The following is a 22051-nucleotide window of genomic DNA, read 5'->3' as shown; positions in this document are numbered from 1 at the left end:
TTTTTTTTTTTTTTTTTTTGCCGGATGCTCGGTTTGCGCGCGGGCGGGAACAAAAGGGCACCGCGCCCATCTCGGAGCTGGGATTGATAGAGAGACCCCTTTGCGAGGCATGCGTATGGTTTACAGGTTTGTTTCATTATCACCACAATCTCGGTGTCCAAACCTTGGCCTTAACGTTGCTTGACAAGATCGCTCTGGAAACCTACGATTCACGGAAAGTGCAGAGGAAGAGCACGTCGTGTTCCGCATCGCCGACTCAGCGTTTCCAAAGGTACTTATAGAAGCGGCTTGCATCGGCCCCCCGTTACCCTCGCGATCCCCCTAACATCATCACTCGGCACGAAACACACGACAACCGTCACTGTACTTTCGTACGTCTGCTCAGCATCAGCATCAGCATCAGCATCAGCATCAGCTCATTACCCGTCACCTCTGCAACCCGCATAGCCTCTTCGCGTCCTGCTCTCATTGCGACCATGACGTGTCCGTTCGCCAAATTCGTCAGCATCCTCCCTATCGCCCCCTCTTCCTCAACCACCTCTTCTTACCATTCGACACACATCCACCCCCACCACGCATCCGTCTCCGCCCACCCAACATCTTTGTCAGAAGCGCTTCGAATCGGAACAGCCGCATCGCATCGTGCCGTCGAAAAATCCCGCGGAGTCTCGCTCCTCCTCCAATCCGTCTCTTCCCCTTCCGCTGCTGTCGAGGCGCAGCTCAAGTTTGACAGGCTCGACTATGTCAAGTTCTTGATTCAGCTGGCGTGCATTTATAGTGTGCTCGAGGCGTGTTTGGAGGAGTCAAAGGAGGATAGGTTGGTGGGGGCCTTGTTTGAGGGAGGTTTGATGGAGGAGTTGACGAGGGCAGGGGCGTTGGGGAGGGATGTGGAGGATCATCTGGAGGTGGTCGAGCTGCACACGGGGTCGAGTTTGGTAGATCTTGCGGATCAGACGAGGGAAGAAAGAAGTTTCGCTTCCTCCAACGTTGCCGCAGCGGGAGTGGATGTAGAAGCTCCGGTCAACAGGGAGACACTATTCCGACTAGTCTCAACTTCGTCACCCGACACGACCCTGACTCGTGATCACATCGATCTCCTTTCTCCAGCTCAAACATCCTCCACCCTGACGTACGTTAATTCCCTTCTCGACCTCTCCAACACCACCAACGCAGGTCTCCTGCTATCCCATGCATACACCCGTTACCTCGGCGACCTCTCCGGTGGACAACACATTCTCAAAAAAGTATCCAAGCGTTTCCCCATCCTCGCTTCCACCGACAAACCCCCACATCTCGGCTTCGAATTCTACCACTTCACTTCCGGTCAAGACTTGAAAACAAGATTCCGAACCGCCATGGAATCAAACTTCACCTCCCTCCCCGCCGCCCGAATCCACGCCCTGGTCGTCGAAGCGAACACCGCATTCGACCTCAACACCGAGATTTTCGAATCGCTCCTGCCACCCGACCTTCGTCTCTCCCCGCAGGACAAAGCTCCATCACCGCACAAGATTCTTCTCGAGCCGAGTGTGACGGTCAAACCTTGGGCTAGAGGCGAGATCGCTGCGGTGGGTGGAATCGTCGTCGCGGCTACGGCTGCGCTTGTCGTAGCGTCCGTGTTGGGCACCAGCAGCGCAGGTGTAGCTGTCCATGTGTGAGTCTCCCTCAAACGCATCTCTCTGTATCATATCTCTCCTACATCAGATCGTCGTTCTGTGTCGTACTTGTCGTTTCGCAATGCATTAGAAATACAGCAGTTCATCAAAAACATCCACTTGCATCCACACCAACCGCACCCCTGCTCCTACCCGGCTTCCTTGACGAGGTTAATCCTACTCTGTCCACCGACGACTTCGTGGTCACCGCTTGACCTGTCTTTGAATCGTCCTTTTTGATGTTCGTCACGTCACCAAACGCACTCCTGCTCATCTTTTCCTTTTCGACCGTTCCGTTTTGATCGTTCTCCATGACCGGTTGTGACGCGACCCGCCTTGCACGCCGTCTGCCCCTCGGAGGCGCAGGCAGCGACCTCTGCAACGCCACCTCCCCGGCCACCCTTCGCTGTGCTACCCGTGCATCCGACTTTTCCACCGCCCGTCGACCCCCCGCCTGCAACCCGCCCAGCTCCCAGGTCGACACGCACCCACGCAAATTCTGACTCGCCTCGCCACGCACAAAGGTCTGAGAAGCAGCCGCTCGCAGCAATGGTCCGCATATTGCATCTCCAAGCGTCGATCGAGGGCTAGGCTGCGGGGTGTAACGAAGCTCGTCGAACGTCCGGATTATCTGCTCGGGAGGCAGGATGCGTTCGACAGGTAGACGCGGTGATGATGTGTCATCATCCCATAGGCTGTATGGATGTCGAGTCAGCTCGGCCGGACCTGCTGCCAACGCGGGATCGACGTCCAAACCGCTGGCCCGGGACAGCTGGTCGACATCCGGAGCTCCGGCTAGGCTGACCTGCGACGCACCGTCTGCAATCGCCGAAGGAAGCAGCGCCGACCCTACCGCGCCTCCCTCCTGTGTCCCCTTCACAATTTCGTAGCTGAAATCGCCAGCCAAAGTCTCGTCTTCGTCACCGCCACCGTCAGCTTTATGCGGAGCCGCAAACACTGTCCTCACATCCTGCCGCGAGGACGCCCTACCACGCAAGGAGCTGAAAGTCGTCTTCGTCAAACTCAGCAATGAACTGGTCCTAGACATCCCCTTGCCCTTTGTCGAGGCCATGGCAGACCGGACCGAGGCCGAGCTTTGATCTCCACCCCGGTCCTCGCTGCCTCTCGATATCGACGACGACAGGCGGTCGAGGCCGCCTTGTCCGAGAACCGGCTTGCTTTTGGCCAGGGAACGCAGCGACCTGAACTTCTGAAAGCTCTTCGTTGTCTTCCTCTCGGCTTGGTTGCCACTGACGGTCTCACGTCGATCCACCTCGAATCCCAGACCATTCGGTGGTCGCGTCTCGCTCGAAGCACTTGCTGCGGTGACATCTCTCCAAGCCATGACCCTCGTCGAGGCAAAATGTAGGAGCGATCCCGATCGTCGATGCCTGCAAGGTGGCGGTGTATCTCTGGCTGTCGACTCGGCGATGTTTTGACTTTGTGGGCGGTCCTGAATTTGAGGTTGCAAGAAGCTGTCTTGCGATGGCGTTTTGCTCACGTCGACTCCTGCAACTGATGTGTATGAAGTCTTACCCGAGGCCAACGGCTGTCCACTCGAAAGACTGTCTCGTCGATTGATCGACAGACGATCAATAGCCGAAGACAACAGGGACGAGGAAGCTGTAGAGAAAGAACGCTTGTGTCGATCTTTGGATTCCTCGCGCTTCGTGCTTGGGATCGCGAAAGCTTCCGGGGCGAACGAGGATCGTCTACCGATCGTAACTGGCTGACATTCCACCGTCTTGCCGACAGGATGATGTTCAGTCAGAGGGACGCCACCAGAACCTCTGTCCAAGACTGACCGTGGCCGGTCCTGTCGAGGTGCTGTAGGGTGAACATCGGTCTGTTGCTGCAGGTGGCTGGAGGCTTGTAAGGCGAAAGCAAAGCTGGTCACCGAAGCGTGGCGCTTGCGAGATGCTTTCGGGGTGGTTTCCTCCAGAGTTGCGTCGCTGCTCATTTCGTGAGTGGGGAAAACCGGACTTGCAGCTAGAGACGCTCGTGTGCGAAAGCCAGCTAGGTTACTGAAGGAGAGTTGCCCGGCAATCGACCTTCTCTGTCCGAGCAAGGGCAATGGGATCAAGTCCATCTCGTTGTACAACTTGATCGTCAACTTGAAGGCATCAGACCAGCTGCGCAGTGTCTCTAGAGAGGCAACGCCCATGACGATGCGCTCGCAGGACGCACTGAAGGTTGGAGAGAGTGGTGTGCAAGGCGAGGCTACACCGTTCGTTGCGGTATCTGATGACGACCTTGTGGCGGAGAACGAAGAGGCGCTTGATGTAGCAGAGTCAGGATGGAAGACGGTGCGTACATCTTTGCGAAGGCTGCCATTGGACGACGTAGAGGCTTTGGAATAGAGGTTACGTGACCCCGAGGCAATTTTTGACCAAGAGCGAGATTGAGCTGAGTCAGAGTTGTAGAGCTCAACGTTGGTCGATGAGAACGATGCTCCGTTCAAGGTTAGAGGACTGCCACGCAAGCTGGCACGGCTGAATGAAGCCATGGAGCTGCGAGGTTGCGATTCCAGATCAGCATCTCTAAGTGGCGAGTCTGAGTGGGGTCTACTGAGGCTCCAGGCTGATTTCGGGCGGAAGAGTCGGCCGGATTTTGTGGATTCGGGGGGAGACAGGCTGAGTATAAGCTCGTAGCCGTATTCGGAAGCGATATTCGAGGCTTGGACAGCAGCAAAGCTGCGAACGTCGATCACGGCACATGTCTGTTCGGGATTGATCAAGGCCGCGGTACGGTCCGTGTAGACGAGAAGCCTTCCATCCTCGAGGCTGCACCATGTTTCAGTCCATGCGGTACTATTGCTAGAGTCTAGACCATCAACAAGCACGGCACGGTTCAGGGTCAAGTGACCTTCGTAGCATGGCAGTCTCGGGTCGACTTGCGGAGACGGCATCATGGCGATGAACTTGGTGTGATTCGTGGCGTAAGCGTACCAGTGTTGGCAAGTCGAGGTGAGTCGAACGACTCGCAGATGTCGACGATCTATTGCATGTTTTCTGTAGTCAAGCGTGAGGCCGTCGATATGGTGGAAGGTGTGAGGATCGAGACGGATGACGGAGCCAGGTAGTCGATCCGGGCTTTGTGCCAAAGTTTCGTAGCTGAAATGACCGTCCCCTAACTCTTTGACTGTAGTGTGATAGTGACAGCTTTTGTAGGGGGTGCTCGGTGGTGATGACGGGTGGTTAGGACGTCAGAGAAAGCAGTCGCGACAGGAACTCAACACATGGTACTGAATACCATATGAAGAGGTGCCCAGGTCACACACCGAACTGCCATCACAATAACTTACACCGCTTTCAAATGACAAAGTCCCACATGAAACGATCGGCGCTGTCAACCCGCTGTCACTTCATCACCGAATTCATCTCCCCTTTCTATAATCACATTTCCGACGTCCGGCTTTGCCGAGAAGCGATGCATGGTGGGAAAGCCATGCCGAAAATGTCCCAATCAAAAAAGTGATGGTCTCGGCTGGACCTGTCGGAGCTTGCAGTCCGCATGACACTTTTCTCAACCAGCGAGGTTGTTCAGGCATAGGACGCGTCCCACGCGTGCACAAACACTTGCAGATCCACAAGGCGGCCGGCCTCACTCAGCCGAAGATCCTTTTTGACAGGAACAGGGTGAGACAAACAAACAAATCACGCTCCCTCAGCAAGCGACAAACAAAGCCTCCGTTACGGTTGCTGAGGCTCGCAAAACGATTTGCTTGTCCGTACCGTGGCGGTTGCAGCGTACTGTATGCCTCGTAGCTAGACCTCGAATCATCACAGCCACATTGTGCTACGTTCGAGCCCACTCGAAAACGGCGAACAGTCAGTTATTCCCATTCTTGTGTGGGTGTTGACCCTAGCGTGGCTCTTGTACTGCTCTACAATGCCAAGGCGAATTGTGAGCGGCGATACGCAATCCACGCGTGCCATAGCTGTACAGTATCATGCGCTTCGTCTCCGCACCTGTTCACCGCCGCCGCAACTCCGACCCGACCTTGCTGAAGCAATCAATCGTGCCCGCGGTCCAGACTCCATCCCCCACCCTCTTCATGCACACTCCGCTGCTTCGCCAATCTACCTGCCCACTCCGCGTGCTTTATCACAGTCCAACTCCGGAACCATCCTCCTTAGCCTATCACATGTCTTCCTGTCCAGCCCACTGACATCTGGCAATCTAGGCTTCATGAACGCACTCTGGACCGCATTCTGTGCACTCAGTTCAGCAGACACAATTCCCCCGACAGCGTTGAACGCGCCAACAGCGATCATCGTCTTGGCGAAAGGTGAGAATGTCGAGACTTGATCGTGCTGATGGTGCTTGAGGTCGACGATGGAGGAATAGAGGGTGTGAAGTTGGTCTTCGATGTCGTTTCGCCAGCGATCGGGTGTGGTGTCCTGGTTGTGTGGTGAGTGGATGTGGTCGAGGTCGAGGCTTGGTCTGCGTGAAGGAGGCGGTGAGGTGGACAGATAGTAGTCCCTTGGGTCTGTAGCATGATCGACGACCTTGAGACGGTGATCGCCGTCAACGTCCTCGAACCTCTCGCTGGAAGACCGACTGAGTGCGCTAGAAAAGCTTTCCCTGTCCTCATCCAACCCATCTTTTGCCAAGTTGGACGCAGCATTCAGCACTGGCTCTTCCGCCGAACGTCTCGTCTTCCACTTCCCGCTCGCTTGCTGCTGCTTTCTCCTCACTCCGCAGCCCTTTGCCTTCAAAGCAGCATTCAGCTGCTTCAACGCGCTCCTCTCCCTCTGCCTCCTGATCACCGGAACCGCACTACTAACAACATACCCCACCGTACCCATCGTCGTCAACCCAGCCCCTACACCTCCGATCCACTTCTCCTGCCTCCCAAATGCTTCCTTCTTCATCGTAGCAGCCGAAATCTTATCGTCAATCTCGCTAACTGCACTTTGCCACGATCGAACGGAATCCGACAACGAGACTTCTGCGCTCAAGGGAGGTACTGGGATAGCCGATGTAGCGGAGAGCAGCTGGATGAGTAAGAGTGTGGGGTAGAACTTCATCTTGGTTAGTCGCTGTGATGTCTTAGAAAGAGTGGGGGAAGCGGCACGAAGAGCTGTTGCTCCTCCTTAAGTACCTAAGTACCGGTTGGTCGATTCCCGTATACACCTTACCACCTCGATCAAGGGTCATTCTTATCAGCGGAACCAACCGATCCCTTCCTTGACCTGCGCACATCTTCCCTCCTGATGCACAATCTTTCACCATCCCATTGCCTTCGTTTCATCTTTCGAAATTTTCATATGGCTGTCTTATCGAAGCTACAAGAGAGATCTACCATTTCATATGTGCGTCGAACAATGATAAGAAGTTCATTGCGCTACACCCCTTCTGCGTCCTGTTCCGGTCCTCAATATTCAAGCACACGGTACCGTATCAACATGACTCGGAGCAAACTCCAGGTGAGCTGGCTGATAGGCAACTCACCCGTCGCAACCCACCCTGGTGGCCGCACAAGAATGACCTGTTCGTTGCAATGCGCTTTCTATCGGATGAGGCTGTAGATTCGAGCTATGCTTTGTCGCTCGGCGACAGACCCGCCTGCTGATGCAACTTGCCATCCGCAAAATCCAGCACGAGCGATACGACCTTTTTCCTGTGCTCCTTGATCTGCTTGCGTTTGATCTCGGAGTGTTTCGCCATCGACTTTGTGATCCGCTCACGGTTGGTCCGGGCCAGACGGAGGCTTTGAGCTAACTCGAACTCGTGCGATCCGATAACCGGCTTAGCTTCCTTGGATTTTCTGCGTCGCTTTCCACGACCGACCTGTGCGTGGGCAGGGGATGACGCGAGCGCTCTCGCATGCTCCTTCTGCACGAACCCGACCGAGCGCCTGACCAGATCATGCAGCACTTTGTCCGACCTCATCCCCGCATCCAGTGCAGCTTGCAGCATCTCCTGCGCGGCCAAGTATCTGCCCATCCTCATCAAGGAATGGAACCTCGTAGCGACACTGTGACTATCTTTCTCGTTCACCGGTCGATCCACCAACGCAAAATTACGCCTGCCCGACTGCGCAGCTTCGATAATGTTGGCGATGGTATCATCCATCTCGAAGCCGTTGCTCGTCAACTCCTTGATCTCCTTGCGAGCGGAATCAAAATCGCCAGCGCGAACGTACGCCCGAATTAACGCAGTGTGGATCCGTAGGGTCGGCTCGAGCGACGTTACTTCTCGCGCGTTCCTTTTCAATCGCTGTGCTTCGTCCAGCTTGCCTACAGCAATGAGGCCCTCGATGAGAGGTGCAATATGCATCATGGTCGGTTTGACGCCGTGCGAAAGCATAGCATGGTATACTTTTTGCGCTGATTCATAGTCTCGTCGAACGACAGCGTAGACCCGAATGCGCATGGCGTATGCTTCGTACGAGAGCGGATGGCTCAGATCCTGGATGAGTGCCGATGATGCGTCATCAACGGCATTGTGGGCGGTCGATGTAGTAGGCAGCAGGGGCGAGGAGTCCTTGATGAGCCAGTCTCTGAATTCGTCCTTTGAAAGCGTGCCTGTTGAATGGTGGAGGGAGTACCGCTGCAGTTCTGGATGAGTCACGGTGGCATTAGCGCTACGTTCGAGATCTGTAGCATTTTGCGATACCAGCACGGCTCGCTCGGATGCGCCTAGATACCGCACCAGATCGGACAGCGATTCAAGTCGCTGACTGCGCTCAGTGCCCTGTTTGTCGTGCGACTTGGACAGCAGCCGTCGGATGACCCGAATCGACTCGAACGCGTCCTGATCGATGGTCGAGAAAACAAGGCGAGCCAGCCCGCGCAGCACTTGCTTGTCGATCGTGTGACCGTGCTGCAAGAGATGGACAAGGATCCTGCGGGCGCAGTCCGCGGATCCTATGGCAGATGCGCACTCGAGAAGGACGCGATAGTGGAATGTGGTGGGCGACATCTTGCATCTAGGCGACGCAGGCAGGTCAAAGTTGATGGATGGAGCATCCTTGCCTTCGCCACTTCCGAAGTAGGGCAAATTGAGCACCTCGTGAGCGAATGACATGGCTCGAACTGGTCGCCCGGCATTGAAGTAAGCTCTCATGACCGACGCGGCGGACTGTTGAAGATAATCGAGGGTAGCATCGTCGTCACGATGACTGTCAGAAACAAACAACGCCATCCGGTAGAACTCGAGCGCTTGTTGCCACCGTCCGAGCCGACCGTACATGTGCGCGAGAACGGCGTACGTCTCTACGTTCGGCTGCGGGCTGGGTCCATTGATGATCGAAATTTCATCATCTGGTGTCGGAAGGTCGGCTGTGCCCGCACCTTGCTGAATCGACGGAATGCGAAAGATGCGCAGTACCATCAGAGCACCATCTACGTCCAGCTCCTTGGACAACAATAGTAAAAGTTGGTTGACCACATTGAGAGTTGGGCTCTGCACAATTTTGGCATCCCGTCTGAGCATCGTCGCGAGTGTCGGTCTGAAGCTTTGGAAGCCGCGGAGGATGGTGAGCCAAGCTTTGGCGTCGACTGTGTGTCCGTGCTGCGGCATGGCGTCCAGCACGTGGTTGAGCTGCTCTAGGTCCTGTCGGCGCACGTGTGTTCGCAAGAGTAGATCGAAGGTCTTGCGCGGAACAGCAACTTTGCTTCGCTCGAAAAGGTCCCAATACCTGGTGAGGTCCACATCTTTTGACTGTGCGATCAGAGCCCGCAAACGGAGATGAAGAAGCTCCGCGTCGGCCTTTCCGCTGTGATGCGATTGTGCGACTTCACATATCTGGAGCGCTGCATCGTAGCGTCTAGCGATTCCTGCTTGCGCTGCCAGGGTGTGGAAGCAAGACAGCGGCAGTACGCCAATTTGGCTGTGCACGTAGTTGAGAAAGGACATGAGTCGGTCCATGGAGTCTTCGGCATCCACTTTTATGTAAACTTCGGCCACTTTTCCGGCGAGGTAAAAGGCGACATCCCTGTCCTGCGATCTACCGAGGGCGTTGGACCAAATGTGTTCCCTTGCTTGTCGAAGCGTCTCAGAGAGCAAGTCGGCGCAGTCGGGGTCGGACTTGCTTTGCGAGATATCGTCCAAGCTGTCGAGTATGAGGAAGAGCTCATGCTTGAATGGGTAATCGTCTGGAACGCTGAGAGTCCATCGTGATTCGGGAAACCAGGCTGCGGACGCCTTGATTTCGTCTTCGTATAGCGCTGGGGCGTCATCGGGAAGATGGCGTCGTCTCAGCGGCGGACTAAACCGATTGAAGTCCATCTCCCTCCTCCACTGTGTGCTTGGGAACTTTCTGCGCCAGTCGGATGGTGCAACCGAAGGTCGAGCTGGTTGCCGAGCGGGTGTTTTCACTGATTCCTCCGTATGGTGCTGTGTGTATCCTGGCTGATGCCAAACATCTGACTGAGCTCCTTGAGGGGTGTGGTGCACAGGTCGCACATCGTCGCAAATTGTGCTGACAGCTGCTTGAGAAGAGTATGCGCGAGTCAATTGGAGGTGTGAAGCAAGGGCCAAAGGCCCTGCTGCAGAGTATCCACACGTGAGTGAGCTCCGAGTTGCCCTCTTAGACTGCGATCGATGCCGTGAGACAGACGAGGATGAGGAGGGTCCGGCCGTCGTTGTGATCGCGTTCGGCTTTGATGTAAGCGTTTCGATGGCTGGGCACAGGAACGATGGCGGCAGCGCTTCATACAAAACACCCAAGCCGCTGTATGACTTGCTCGCACCGACTCGAAGCGCCCATCGACCTGCCTCTGCGGCCCGCCTGGGCCCGCCGAGCATCCCGGTCTCGCCTACTGCTCCCTTGACGGCCAAGACATGCAGCTCGTGAGGTCGCAGAGGAAAGCCACGGAGTTGCAGCTCTGCCCACTTTATGAGAGGTCTGAAAGCCGTAAGGATGCTGCCGTCATGAATGAGGAGGTGTCTATGCAAATGGCGGAGGATTTGCTCGAGTGTCGCAGGTCGAAAGAGTCGAGACAGATGATGTAAGTCGGGAGACGCAGGATCTTCCGAAGGTATTTTTTGGTGGTCGCGTGCACAGAACCGAGTCTCACCATTTTGGCTAATTCTTCTGGCCAAAGTCGTGAAACGGGTCTCGGGTAGCTTCGACTTTTGTGCTCGACCAGCAACTCCATATCGAGCTTTGTCGGGGCAATCAGCAAGATATCGCCCGCATTCAGCATCACAGATCTCAAGGGTAGGCGGCACACATTCAAATTGTCGAACCCTACGATGACTGGATTAGGTCAAGCTAGTTTACAAAGGCTGTGGGAGCGAGATGCTGATGATGGTAGGTAGGAAGTATGCCGAGCCGATTCATGCGAAGAAGGAGAAAAGGTGGGGGACCAATGGTGAAGCGACAGCGATGCGATAGCATTCCGGCTAGGCTTCTATGCCTGAGCCCTCCTGGATGAAGAGCTAGGCATGGTGACTTTGGGTCGGTAGTTGAGACGCTTTGCGAAAGCACCCTTGCCAATGCGAACGACCGAATTCCTGCTCTTGCCTGGTAGCGGTGTCGGCTGGAATTCTCCCTCCTGCCCTGCCAATGGTCTCGATCCAGCGTAAGGCTTGGTCAAAAGACGTCCACGCGGCTTGTTGTCGCCCCAGCTCTCCATCTTGGCATCATCGATGCGTCTGGGACCTTCGACAGCTACGGTCGCCTTGAGCCGCAGCAGATGATCCTGCGCCATGCTGACAAGCTTTTCTCTTGCCTCGACTCCGCCATACTGCACCACCTTTGTGATGTTCTTGCGGGTGAGTTCATTGAATCGTTCGTCTTGCTCCATCGTCATGAGGTCGAATTGTCGTCCTGTCAAAATGTCGTCGCCTCCGCGCCTCGCGATGCGGTCGTAGACCTCCTTGGCCAGCGTCCGCGCTGTCATCTGCATGCGCAGATCGTGAGGGTTGTCCACCAACTCTAGGATAGCTCGTGGCGCATGATCGCCTTTTCGGTTGCCGTGGAGGTGAATGCGTGTGTATCCGCCGGGTCGGTTGGCGTAGCGTTGCGATAGCTCTTGCAGCTTCGGCAGCGTCTCCTGCTGTGAGAAGAGGTAGCCTCTTGCGCCATATCCGGCCTGCACGGTACCTCGCTTGCCTAGTGTGATGATCTTTTCCGCCTCTCGCGCCGCTTCCTTGGCTTTTGCTACTGTGGTGGAGATGCGTTCGTGCTGGATGAGAGACGAGACCAGATTTCGTAGCAAATGGTTGCGATGTGACGACGTTCGGCCAAGCTTTCGGAATGCAAGGCCCTTCATCTTGTCGTCAGTGTGCTAGTTGAGCCTGATGTGAGTGAGACAGAGCCGAAGAGATGTAGACAACGATGAGACGGAGCGTACATCTGATGATTGCTGATGTCTAGACTGAAATGAGCTTTTGAGTTCTTCTCAGCCGCCAAATTGACGTACTCTCGGTCGAGTGAGAGCAGCAGATTTTGTTCGGCGGGCTCAAACGGCAGCGGCTGGCCTGCGCTGTGGCGCTCACCTTTTAAGGCAGCAGAGCACGATCAAGCTGATTTTTTGCGATTTTTGGGCGGTGAGATCGGGTCATCACCCGATCTGTTCTGCTCTCCATTACGAGACTGCGAGACAAAAGGCGTCGCTGATGATGCACTCAGCGCCGCTCAGATATTCCAAAAATTGGCATTTCGTCGCCATCGCAGCATCATTAACCAGTTCCAACTCTTCCTCTACCATCACCTCATCACAAATCGACACATTACACACTTGTCTCGACCTCTCAAAATGGTTGCCGCCCTCCGATCCGCTGCTGCTTCGCTCGTCCGAGCTCGTGCTCCTTTGGCCATCGCTCGCCAGGCTGCCCCCGTCGCCCGCGCTGCCATCGTCACTCCCCGTTTCGCACCCGTCCGATTCTACGCAGCCTCGGCAGGTCTTGCCAAGTCCGACATCGAGACCAGGATCGTTGATGTTTTGAAGACTTTCGAGAAGGTTGACCCCAGCAAGGTGCGTTTTGGAAGCCTCATCTCCCCATTTCGCAATCGATCATCTGGATACTACTCGGCTGCGGCAGCTTGGAACAGGCGGCTTGTTCGCTCTGCTCCCAGCTGTCGGCATGCCGTCGTTCGATGGATCCGCAGAATGACTCAGGCAGATGATGACTGACAAATGCTAATGCTAACCCACTTTGCTCACCTACAGGTCTCCGCTACTTCGTCCTTCACCTCTGACCTCGGTTTGGATTCCCTTGACGCCGTCGAGGTCGTCATGGCCATCGAAGAGGAGTTCACAATCGTAAGCACTGCTACGAACCTCAGCCTACTCTCAATCGCGCATCGACTGACCCTTTCTCTTCCCCGTGCTTGGTTGCAATGCCGCTTGAATAGGAGATCCCCGACGAGGAGGCTGACAACATCACCACTGTTCAACAAGCCATCGACTACATCGCCAAGACCCCCGAGGCCGTGTAAATTCCCTCTCCTTTTCGATCATCACAACAACATTGCATTAGGCGATACCCGACGACCGACATCGAAGGAATTTGCACAGCACTCGTTCGACTGTAATTGATTGGGTCGCTTCCCTTGCAAATTCAATATACATTTTCAGCCTCTTTCTCTCTCTCAAAATGGTGTCCTGTTCTCGCTCGTTCAGGCCATTCGTCTTCTGCGCTTTCGATTGGATACTACACGATCTCAGCTTCGACGCTCGAACCTCACAAGCTAAGACGCAAAAGCCTTATAATACCGCAAAGGGATGATTGCATCGCCAGATACACTGGATCAAAAGCCGAAGCTGCCAAAATCAAACTCTTGTGCTCCCTGTTGGCTGTTGCTGGCAGCCGCGCTCTTGAAGATGCTGATTCCTTGCTTTTTCGGCGCAGAGGCCATCTCGCTTTTTTCCTTCTCCTCAGAATGCCCGTTCGCCTCAGTGAAGCTCGACGGTTCTGCAGTGAGAGAATCGCCGTGCCCACGCTCTGCCTGCACCTGCGCGTCTGACTTTGGAGCACCGGCCTCAGATGTGAGGAGTTCGTTCTTGCCTTCCTGCTTGCCACTCTGCGAAGACAGCGCCGCACCGATATCGAGATCGTTGATGATACTCGACCTGCGTCTGATCAAGCTGCTACGGCGTCGATGCATCCTCGGGCTGCTCGGCGGCGAGATTGTGCTTTGCGAGGTGCGGCGACGAATCGTTGGGCTTTTCGGACCTCTTCCGCTGTCATCGTGCAGACGCAGCTCGCTGAACGCGTCGGTGCTTTCCGACAACACCGTCTCGTCGACCCTTGACAGCGTCTCGAGATCGTGCCTCGACACTCGATGGAACAGCGTCGAAGCACTCGACATCGATGGCGGCTCGAACTGCCAATTCCGTAGAAGACTGAGCCCGATCGAATGGCAACCCATGCGGCACAACGCTCTGTTGGTATTGAGAACAAAGTCAAATACTTTTTTCTCGGGAATGTCATAAAGACCCTTGATGGTTTGGAGCGATTTGGATCGCAACTGCTGAAACAGCAACGCTAATGCAGGATCGCCGTAGCTGTCGTTCCCGCACGTCAGAGTAGAGCCGAGTAGGCTGGCAACATCCTTGTCGGCGATCAAGTCTCGCAGGGGAGTAACAATGATGCGTACCGCCAGATCCCGGCGCTTGAGCATCCAGAATGCCCAACTGCCCATCCAACGGTCGCCCCTCTCGAAGGCAAGAGGCAGCACTCGCGTCTTTAGCAGATCCGTCAACACGGGCCCGTCATCGCAACCTTCCTTGATTCTCGCTAGGGCGATGGCGAGAGGCAGGTCGTCCAAGTTTCGCACGCAGACGTTGACAGCATCGCGCAGACTTTCTCCCAACATGAAGAACGAGGCAGCAAACTCATAGCGTCGTTGGCTGAGCAGAGCGAAGGCGTTCTTTTGAGCAGCCGTCTTCCAACGTTGCTCGTCAAAGTCGTGCGACAGAAATTGCAGCATCTTCTTCTGCTCAGGGTGCCAGACGGCTTGTCGCCACAGACCCTGCACGACTTTGCGCTTACCGAGTGCAGAATAGAGCAGCGAACATTTGACCGGATCGCGATCCTCGCTCGACATGAACTGTGCCCTGGCCACCGCCTCTGCTTGTGTGCGCAGTGCTGACGGGTTCTTGAGCCATGTGAAAAGGCCGGCCGATCGAGCTGCACGCCAATCCAACTTGTTTGGATAAGCGGATTCGACATAAGCCAGCAGCGTCTCCTGATTGTCGCTGTGGAAAGCCCAAAGGTAGTCGCGGTAGGTGAGCTCGATGCTTGGTGCGTTCTTCGCTTGCTTTGACATATCTGTGCGGTTAAGCATCTGCCGAAGGGCGAGTGTGTATCGCAGACCGGAAGGGTCCAAGCTTCGGTGTTCACGAGCTACTTCTCCGATGCTCTTGACAAGATTGACAAGCACATCGAGGTCTGACGGAGACAGGTGCGGAGGCTGAACATCTCGGATGCGCTGAGCGAGGCTGTCGATCCTGTCAAGGCCAAAGAGGCCCGAATCATCTGCATCGTCGGAGCGATCGAGCTCGTCAAAGATACTGCCATCGACAGTATGCCGAGAGGGCAGAGCTGACCTCGTCCGTCCATTTCCTGCCGCGGAGTCGTGCAGTAGCACAGCATCGAGAGGGACCTCTTGGAACGCCCATGAGTCGCCAGTGTCTTGCCCGTCATAGGCGAGAACCGCATTCTCTAGATTGCTGATGACCGCCATTGCCACTTCCATCTTTCCCCAAATTGCGCATTGGAGCAGGAAGGCTGGGTGATACTGCACTACGGGTCCCCCAACTTCAGCAACGAGCTCGGCCAAGTGCACCTTTTTCGGCTCGCCCGCAACCTGCGAGCTAGGCTGGACAAAGGGACCGTACAGGAAGAGGAGAGAGCCGGAGGCGATGACGAGTTGCTCCGAGCCTATCCAGCAAGCAGCGCGAATCGCGCTTGAAGTGCAGCTGCGAAGGTCCAGGCGCACGAGCAGCTGCCACTGCGATCCTGTCGTCGCGTCATGGGCCTCGTAAGGTGAGAACCGCCTGGGAGCGACGATGTCGACGTGGTGATGAAAGGCGACAGCGAGCATGTTGCTCGACAGCGGCGATGGTGACCAGTCCAAGCCGACAACACTCTCCTCGGCTCCAAAGGACTGCCTGTGCTCCTCGCCTGAACTGAACGAGCTGGTCTTAAGGTCGAAAATCACCAACGTTTCTGTCCCCTGATCGTCGCGTGTCACTGCGGCAAAGAGGCCATCGACATTGCAGCGTACCCGCTGAGGGATTCCGGATGATTCGCGCAACAACGCGACGGCGGTCCATCGAAGCTGACCTCGAGTATCACGCGTTGCGTGCATTGCTTCGAAGCGGCCCAAAGTGTCGGCAAAAACGAGGTGGAGGCCTTTGCCCGGCTCAGCCGGAGAGCCTGATATCGAATCCACCAGCGTCAAGCGACGGTCTGTGCCAACGTCAGACCATAGACGCGACATTTGACATGGTATGATGCGGACTTCGTTGGCCATCGCTACGGCCCATGAATGCACTGCGCCAGATGCAATCACGGCGATAAGGACATCGACGCCAACGAAGTGGCTGAAAGTGAGGTGCTGGACGTCGTCATCGCAATTGAAGGGCGTGGCGGCTCCACCTGATGCCATACGAACCTCTCCGACTCCATCGCTGCCTACTTGGGCCGTGAGCAAGCCGTCCCACGAGACAGCTACGAGGGGAGACGAAGATAAAGAACTCTGCCAGCGTAGGCTGCCCATCGGTCGCTTTGGCGAGGCGTCTGATAGCCAAGCTATTGACTCTCCAGTCGAGGAGCTCAAAAGCACCTTTCCATCGCCTGATCTCTGCAAGGACTCAACCCGATCTGTATGCCGGCGCCGGCTTTCTGCTGAAGGGTGACGAGAAGCTGATGGGCCGCACGGATGGCAATCATCCGGTCGAATTCCGAGACCTCGACCATCGAAGAAGGTGGCGGGGTTGATGGCGTATGCTGTCGACGAACCACAGCGGAGCTGCACATGCAGCATCAACATTGGATCGGTGCTTGAAGCGTCCGGAGCGACGTGAAGTGGCAGAATCTGAACCCCGACAATGCCTTTGACGTCTTCGGCGGATCCGAACGGGATGCGTAGCACTGTTAGCGCCTGCAAAAGGGTGGGCGGGCGTCGATCGACGTTGGCGACGGCGGTCACATTGAGAAACCTGTCTTGTTCCAACGAAACAAACATGTCTGGCGTTTCGTTGACCAATTGCTCGAGCCGTCGCAGCCTGGTTCGACGGAGGTCCATGTCAAGTTCAAGCCTGTGCACATCCAGCTCAGTTGAGCTTCCAACGCCCAATTCGGCCATCTGAATCTCCCTCTGCAGAACACCGATGTTAGCGCGTAGCGCTGCAGACAGCACGTATGCATCGAGGTAAAAGGTGGCTGTGGTGTCTGAGAACGCCGACGAGTGAGTCCCCTGGACGCTGCACCACAATCGCAGCTGTGTGGGTTCGTCTATGACCGGCGCCCACATGCGAGCGACGCCGTCGGAAGCGTGCGAGATCAGGACGTCAGCTTGACTATTGAGTTCTGGCGGATGTCTCCATGCGAGACTCGTGACGGGACGTGGATGGTAGAGATGCTGTTGCAAGACTGGTGGCTTGGTCGATCTCGGCTGATATTGCCACAACAGAATGTACTGGCCGCCTCGAGCAACGGCGGCAATGGTGGTCGCATCCGGAGACAGTCGAGCGACGCTGACAGGCGCGGGAACTGATAAGTTCCAAAAGCGTTTCCATATTGGGATATCGGAAGAGTCGAGCCTCCAGAGAGCGAGGCTAGAGGTGGTCCCTGTTAGAAGCTGACCACGATTGATATCAAGCGTGGTGACGACGCCCTCGTTGACGGTCAGTGTCGAATGCACCTTCCACTTGCGCGACAGCGTAGATGACATAGCTGGGGCAGACCATACCGCTATTCTGTGGTCTGTTGCAGCGGCGACGAAGATGTGATCGCGCTCGGCAGAGAGTCCGACAGCGGTGCAGGAGATGGGTTGGTCGGCGTTTTGAGAGCCTGAGAAGGCGTGCCAGAATGGAAGAGCCTGGTCGAAACGCTGGTCGCGTGAGAGAACGCAGACCTGATCGAAGCTTGCCTGAACGGTGATGCTATCGCGTGGCTCCCTGCCAGCGAGGAAGGTGACATCGTTGCGTTGCAGCTTATGGCGGAGGACCGCGTGACGCGAGCTTTCGGGCTGGAAGTCGTCCTGAGCGGTCGTGCCGAGCACCACTTGCCAAGGCTGCAGGCACACTGCGCAAGGCTCCGTGGAGGACATTGCGGTGAGAAAGGATGAAGAGGTTGGTGGCTCCTATCTCATCATGAAGGTTGTGTGTGTGCAATGGGAGGCCGGAGGCGCCGAACGTCGATAGCGCTGACTTGCTGGCTTGCTAGCTGCTCTGACAGCCTCGATGACAGGTTGTCCGAGGGCGGAGAGATCTGGCTCGTTCAGCTTGCGACGGCGACTGACCAAGAAGTTCAGCCTTGCTCGGATCAGCCGTAAAGGCGAGTGTGGCGGTCGATGTGGTATCGCACTGATTCGGTTGTTGTGTTGCTTTGCGTGGAGGAGCCGCCCCCCGTGCGAGCGAGGCTCGAGTCGGAAGTCGGAGTGTTACTTTCGAGCAATCGGATCTAACAAGCCTCGACCAGGCGTTCAAGCCGCTTCAAGTCGTGTGTGCGTTACGACTTGCACGTCCAAAAAAAACGGCGAAGCTACACAGTGTGCAGTGTGCAATTCACATTTCTTCTGAATGCTGAGCCAAAAAGTGAAAGGGTCCCACACACTTGTTCATCACTTTGCATTACTGGACCTGGACGCAATCACACCCGACGCTGCGTCTCCGACTTCTGTGATTCTCTCCCTATCATCACAAACAGACAGACCCGCCATACTCACATTTTGACGGCTGTGGGTTCGGATCACCTGGATCGGCGCTCCCGACGCTAACCTAGCCGAAAGTCAAGAAGCTGCGCGCCCACTCGAACCTCAATAATAGCGGCTAGGTCCATCTTGCACCTGCGTTGCTGCGCAGTCAAGTCCCTTTCATTCGTGCACAGCATTGCTTTTCAAAGCCAGATTCCATTTTCACCCCTCGAGGATTCTTTGGCGATCTTCCACCACCTTCATCGCACCAAGCAAGTCTCGCTTCCGTCCTTCGCATTTGGACGGTGCCTCTGCAGCGAAGGATGACTGCTCCGAGCACCATGGCAACACAGTCTTCCCCTCGTCTCTTTCGCTCCGATGTGGTGCACCTTAAGCAGGACAAGAATGAAGATTGCAAAGTCGGCATGGTCTCGAGATGCTACCTCGACGAGAGCGAGGCTGACCCCAACAGCTTCGCCAAGACGGGACTAGACCGCCAGCTCAAGGAGGACGAGTATGGTGTGCTCTGGTATCCTTCGGGAAAGAGGGAGATCGTCTCAGTCAACGAACTAGATCTCGTCGACCGAGTCTTCGCCGTGGGTTCTACTTGCAAGCGATCACCGAGTGACCTAAACTCCGGCGTCGTGACATCTTCCAACAACAAGCTCAAGCTTCAGCATCTCTTCAGCAGAGAAGAGATCGATCAGCTCGTCCCGGCGGACCATGTCGTCAAGAGCAATTACCTCAATCGCGGTGACCTCGTCATTGCCAATGACTGGATTGGTGAGATTGACATGGTCGTCGAGGAAGCACTCGTCGGCAATCCAGACAACGATAGACTCGTGCGCGTCTGCGAGATGGGGGGAAGGCTCCTCCTCGGAAACATCCCCGCCGAACACATGGGAGAGGACCAGATCGGCATCAACCTCGTCCAGCTCGGCATTAGGGAGGCGTCCATCGTTGACATCAAGCAGACCGTAATCTACATCAACTGGCTTGCGCTCAATCAGAAGCTCAGCCCAGAGGAGCAGGATAAGAGACCCAAGCCACCGGCGCTCTGGACCGACTACAGCAAGCTCACCCTGGTCAAGGCCTTTTCAGAGCGCCACCACGAGATTGGAGACCGCGTCGCCTTCCGAACGCCAGAGCTTAAGGACAAGTACGGCGCCAAGGTCACCTACCACGGCCGTCAACGTCATCCTGTCGAAGTGATGCTCATCGTCGGTACCAAAACGGAACTCGACGTGCTTTGGCAGGATGGCACACGCACCAAGGAACAGGCTAGCAACATGATTCCTCACATGAATCTTGACGAGCACGAAGCCTGGCCAGGTGACTGGATCTACTGGAAGTCTGAGGAGCACGGCAGCGTGCCGCGCGTCGTGCAGAGCATGGATTGTCTCGAGCGCACCGCCGAGCTACGCGTCCCTCTGTCCGAACCAGCCGAGGTCGAACTGGTCCCTTCGCTCGAAGTGGATGTGCAGGGAGCCGACCACAGTGTCTTCAGCCTGCACCGTGGAGATCCGGTCATGATCTCGGAACGTCCCACTGGCTGGGCGGGCCCCTTCCTGACCACGATTGGAGATCCACGTCCGGACTACGATGACCACAAGATGCACGAGGATCTCATGAACGCCGAGATGACCATCGTCGCCATGCAGGGTCCCAGCGACAAAAAGGCGAGACCCGCATCAGAAGCTACAGAAATCGACTGGTACGGCATCGTCGAAGAGTTGCTCCTTGACGGTAGGTGCCGCGTTCGATTGCCGTGCGGCAAGGCAGTGATCGAGAAGCTCGACAAGTTGCAAATCTTGTCTGACTCGAGCTTCGGCATGCACGAGCACGTCGTGATGGATGGCGACGACATGCATGATCCATGGAACGTGGGTGCGGACGATGATATGTATGACGACGATGACGACGACTACGACTCGGCCGAGGATGCCATGTGGGTTGACCAGGACGGTCAAGAGGTGGGCAATGCAAGGGACGATTGGGAAGACATGTCGGAGGGAGGCGCGCCAGAAGTCGCCGAAATCCACGTCGAAGAGCCTGATGAAGTTCAGGGAGATGCTGCTAAGGTCGAGTCGGTTGCACCTTCTGAGGTCGAGGCGAACGACACCGCGCACAAGGCAATGGAGGCCATTATTCCATCTTCGGATGCAGGAGCGTCGGAAGAGCCATCCGCACCCACCGAACTCGCCGCAGCGAGCAGCGCCAGCGAGTGGAACCAATTCGCCGTCCTCGAATCCGCGCCCACCTCGCACCACTTCTACTCGAAACCCCTCACCACCCAGCCCGGAGCCTCCTTCTTCAAGCGGCTCCAGAAGGAGATGAAGGTGCTTCAAAATTCACTTCCCGAAACCATCCTCGTGAGAGCCTACGAAGACCGCTCTGACCTCCTTCGCGTCCTCATTATCGGCTCCGAGGGCACGCCATACGAGAACGCGCCCTTCCTGTTGGATTTCCAGCTCACCGCCGATTTCCCCAACGGTCCACCCGTCGCGCACTTCCACTCGTGGACCAACGGTCACGGACGCGTCTCGCCCAATCTGTACGAAGACGGCAAAGTGTGCCTTTCGGTGTTGGGTACGTGGTCCGGTGTGGCAGAAGAGAACTGGACGCCGAGCAAGAGTTCTCTACTTCAAGTCTTTGTCTCCATTCAGGCTCTGGTGCTTGTTAGGGAACCGTACTTTACCGAACCGGCGTACGAGAAACTGAAGGGCAAAGAGGAAAGCAAGCTGGTCTCCAAGAACTACAATGAGAAGGCGTACATCCTGTCGCGCGGGTTCGTCAAGAAGGTACTGGAGAACAAGCCGGAAGGGTTCGAGCAGGAGGTGGAGCTGTTCTACCTGAAATCGGGCAATCTGAAAAAGGTGGTGGAGAGAGCAGAGGGATTGTTGCAGAGCAGTGGAAGTGAGATCAGCGGAGAGGGGGACGGAGATGAGGCGGCGGTGCAGGGCTTGACGAAGGGAGGTGCGATCATGTTGGCTCGAACGGTCAAGAGTCTGAGGTCGATGTTGGATGGCCATCGGGCAGGGTGAAAGTGCGATCGTCAGTTTCGCCTTTTTTGCAATGGTTTGAACTCTTTTCGACTTTGATAGCGACGTTGTGCCGTGAGACGGTGAGAGATGTGTGTGGCATCGGGCCAGAGAGAGCAGTCGCACATTCGGACGGATTCATGGAAGGTTTTGTATGACCGAGAGCGCGAAATGAAACAGAGATAAGATGAAAGACGCAAGGCTGGAGGAGTGGAGGATGCAGATGCGGGATGAGGGGGGATGCGAGGTTTAGCGGATGCTAAAGGGGGGACGAGGTGTGTGAGTGGTCGGAGAGAGAGAGAGAGGGTGATGTGGGGATGAGGTGTGCAGAGGGTGAGAGAGCGTGGACGAGCGTGGTGAAAGAGTGAGACAAGTGGGGGTGATGACTCGTCTTCGACTGTTATGCGTGCGATCGCTAAGCCTGTCTGATGGGGAAAGAATGGCTCCGGATGACCGGTTCGTCCTCGTCTCGCGCAGTCCACGAATAGTCTCAGCAGCTGTTCTCCTATCCAGACCCTTCGACTCACACA

At 56.0% G+C, this 22051-nt stretch overlaps 7 protein-coding genes across 7 annotated transcripts; 3 read left to right on the top strand and 4 right to left on the bottom strand.

Annotated features, from left to right (window-relative positions):
* Positions 1-848: 848 nt before the first annotated feature.
* On the top strand, positions 849-1658 carry PHSY_007159 (heme oxygenase 1; the record flags this gene model as incomplete). The annotated part of the gene is made up of 1 exon (XM_012337754.1): positions 849-1658. The coding sequence occupies one exon, from the start codon at positions 849-851 to the stop codon at positions 1656-1658; it is 810 nt and encodes a 269-aa protein (XP_012193144.1).
* A 103-nt stretch (positions 1659-1761) lies between these two features.
* PHSY_007158 (phosphoglycerate mutase) lies at positions 1762-6688 on the bottom strand (the record flags this gene model as incomplete). Its single annotated transcript, XM_012337753.1, has 2 exons — positions 1762-4796; positions 5857-6688. The coding sequence occupies 2 exons, from the start codon at positions 6686-6688 to the stop codon at positions 1762-1764; spliced, it is 3867 nt and encodes a 1288-aa protein (XP_012193143.1).
* A 508-nt stretch (positions 6689-7196) lies between these two features.
* On the bottom strand, positions 7197-10412 carry PHSY_007157 (hypothetical protein; the record flags this gene model as incomplete). Its single annotated transcript, XM_012337752.1, has 1 exon — positions 7197-10412. One exon carries the CDS (start codon positions 10410-10412, stop codon positions 7197-7199), a length of 3216 nt encoding a protein of 1071 aa, XP_012193142.1.
* A 608-nt stretch (positions 10413-11020) lies between these two features.
* Positions 11021-11884, bottom strand: PHSY_007156 (50S ribosomal protein L17; the record flags this gene model as incomplete). The annotated part of the gene is made up of 1 exon (XM_012337751.1): positions 11021-11884. The coding sequence occupies one exon, from the start codon at positions 11882-11884 to the stop codon at positions 11021-11023; it is 864 nt and encodes a 287-aa protein (XP_012193141.1).
* A 486-nt stretch (positions 11885-12370) lies between these two features.
* On the top strand, positions 12371-13053 carry PHSY_007155 (polyketide synthase; the record flags this gene model as incomplete). Its single annotated transcript, XM_012337750.1, has 3 exons — positions 12371-12589; positions 12785-12877; positions 12970-13053. The coding sequence occupies 3 exons, from the start codon at positions 12371-12373 to the stop codon at positions 13051-13053; spliced, it is 396 nt and encodes a 131-aa protein (XP_012193140.1).
* Positions 13054-13365: 312 nt separating this feature from the next.
* Positions 13366-17895, bottom strand: PHSY_007154 (hypothetical protein; the record flags this gene model as incomplete). Its single annotated transcript, XM_012337749.1, has 1 exon — positions 13366-17895. The coding sequence occupies one exon, from the start codon at positions 17893-17895 to the stop codon at positions 13366-13368; it is 4530 nt and encodes a 1509-aa protein (XP_012193139.1).
* Positions 17896-18803: 908 nt separating this feature from the next.
* On the top strand, positions 18804-21524 carry PHSY_007153 (hypothetical protein; the record flags this gene model as incomplete). The annotated part of the gene is made up of 1 exon (XM_012337748.1): positions 18804-21524. One exon carries the CDS (start codon positions 18804-18806, stop codon positions 21522-21524), a length of 2721 nt encoding a protein of 906 aa, XP_012193138.1.
* Between the last annotated feature and the right edge of the window lie 527 nt (positions 21525-22051).

This window comes from Pseudozyma hubeiensis (assembly GCF_000403515.1).
Source record: "Pseudozyma hubeiensis SY62 DNA, scaffold: PHS68, whole genome shotgun sequence".
Classification (NCBI taxonomy): Eukaryota; Fungi; Basidiomycota; class Ustilaginomycetes; order Ustilaginales; family Ustilaginaceae; genus Pseudozyma; species Pseudozyma hubeiensis.
Note: the sequence above shows the minus strand (reverse complement) of the source record. Positions and strands in the feature narration are given on the sequence as shown.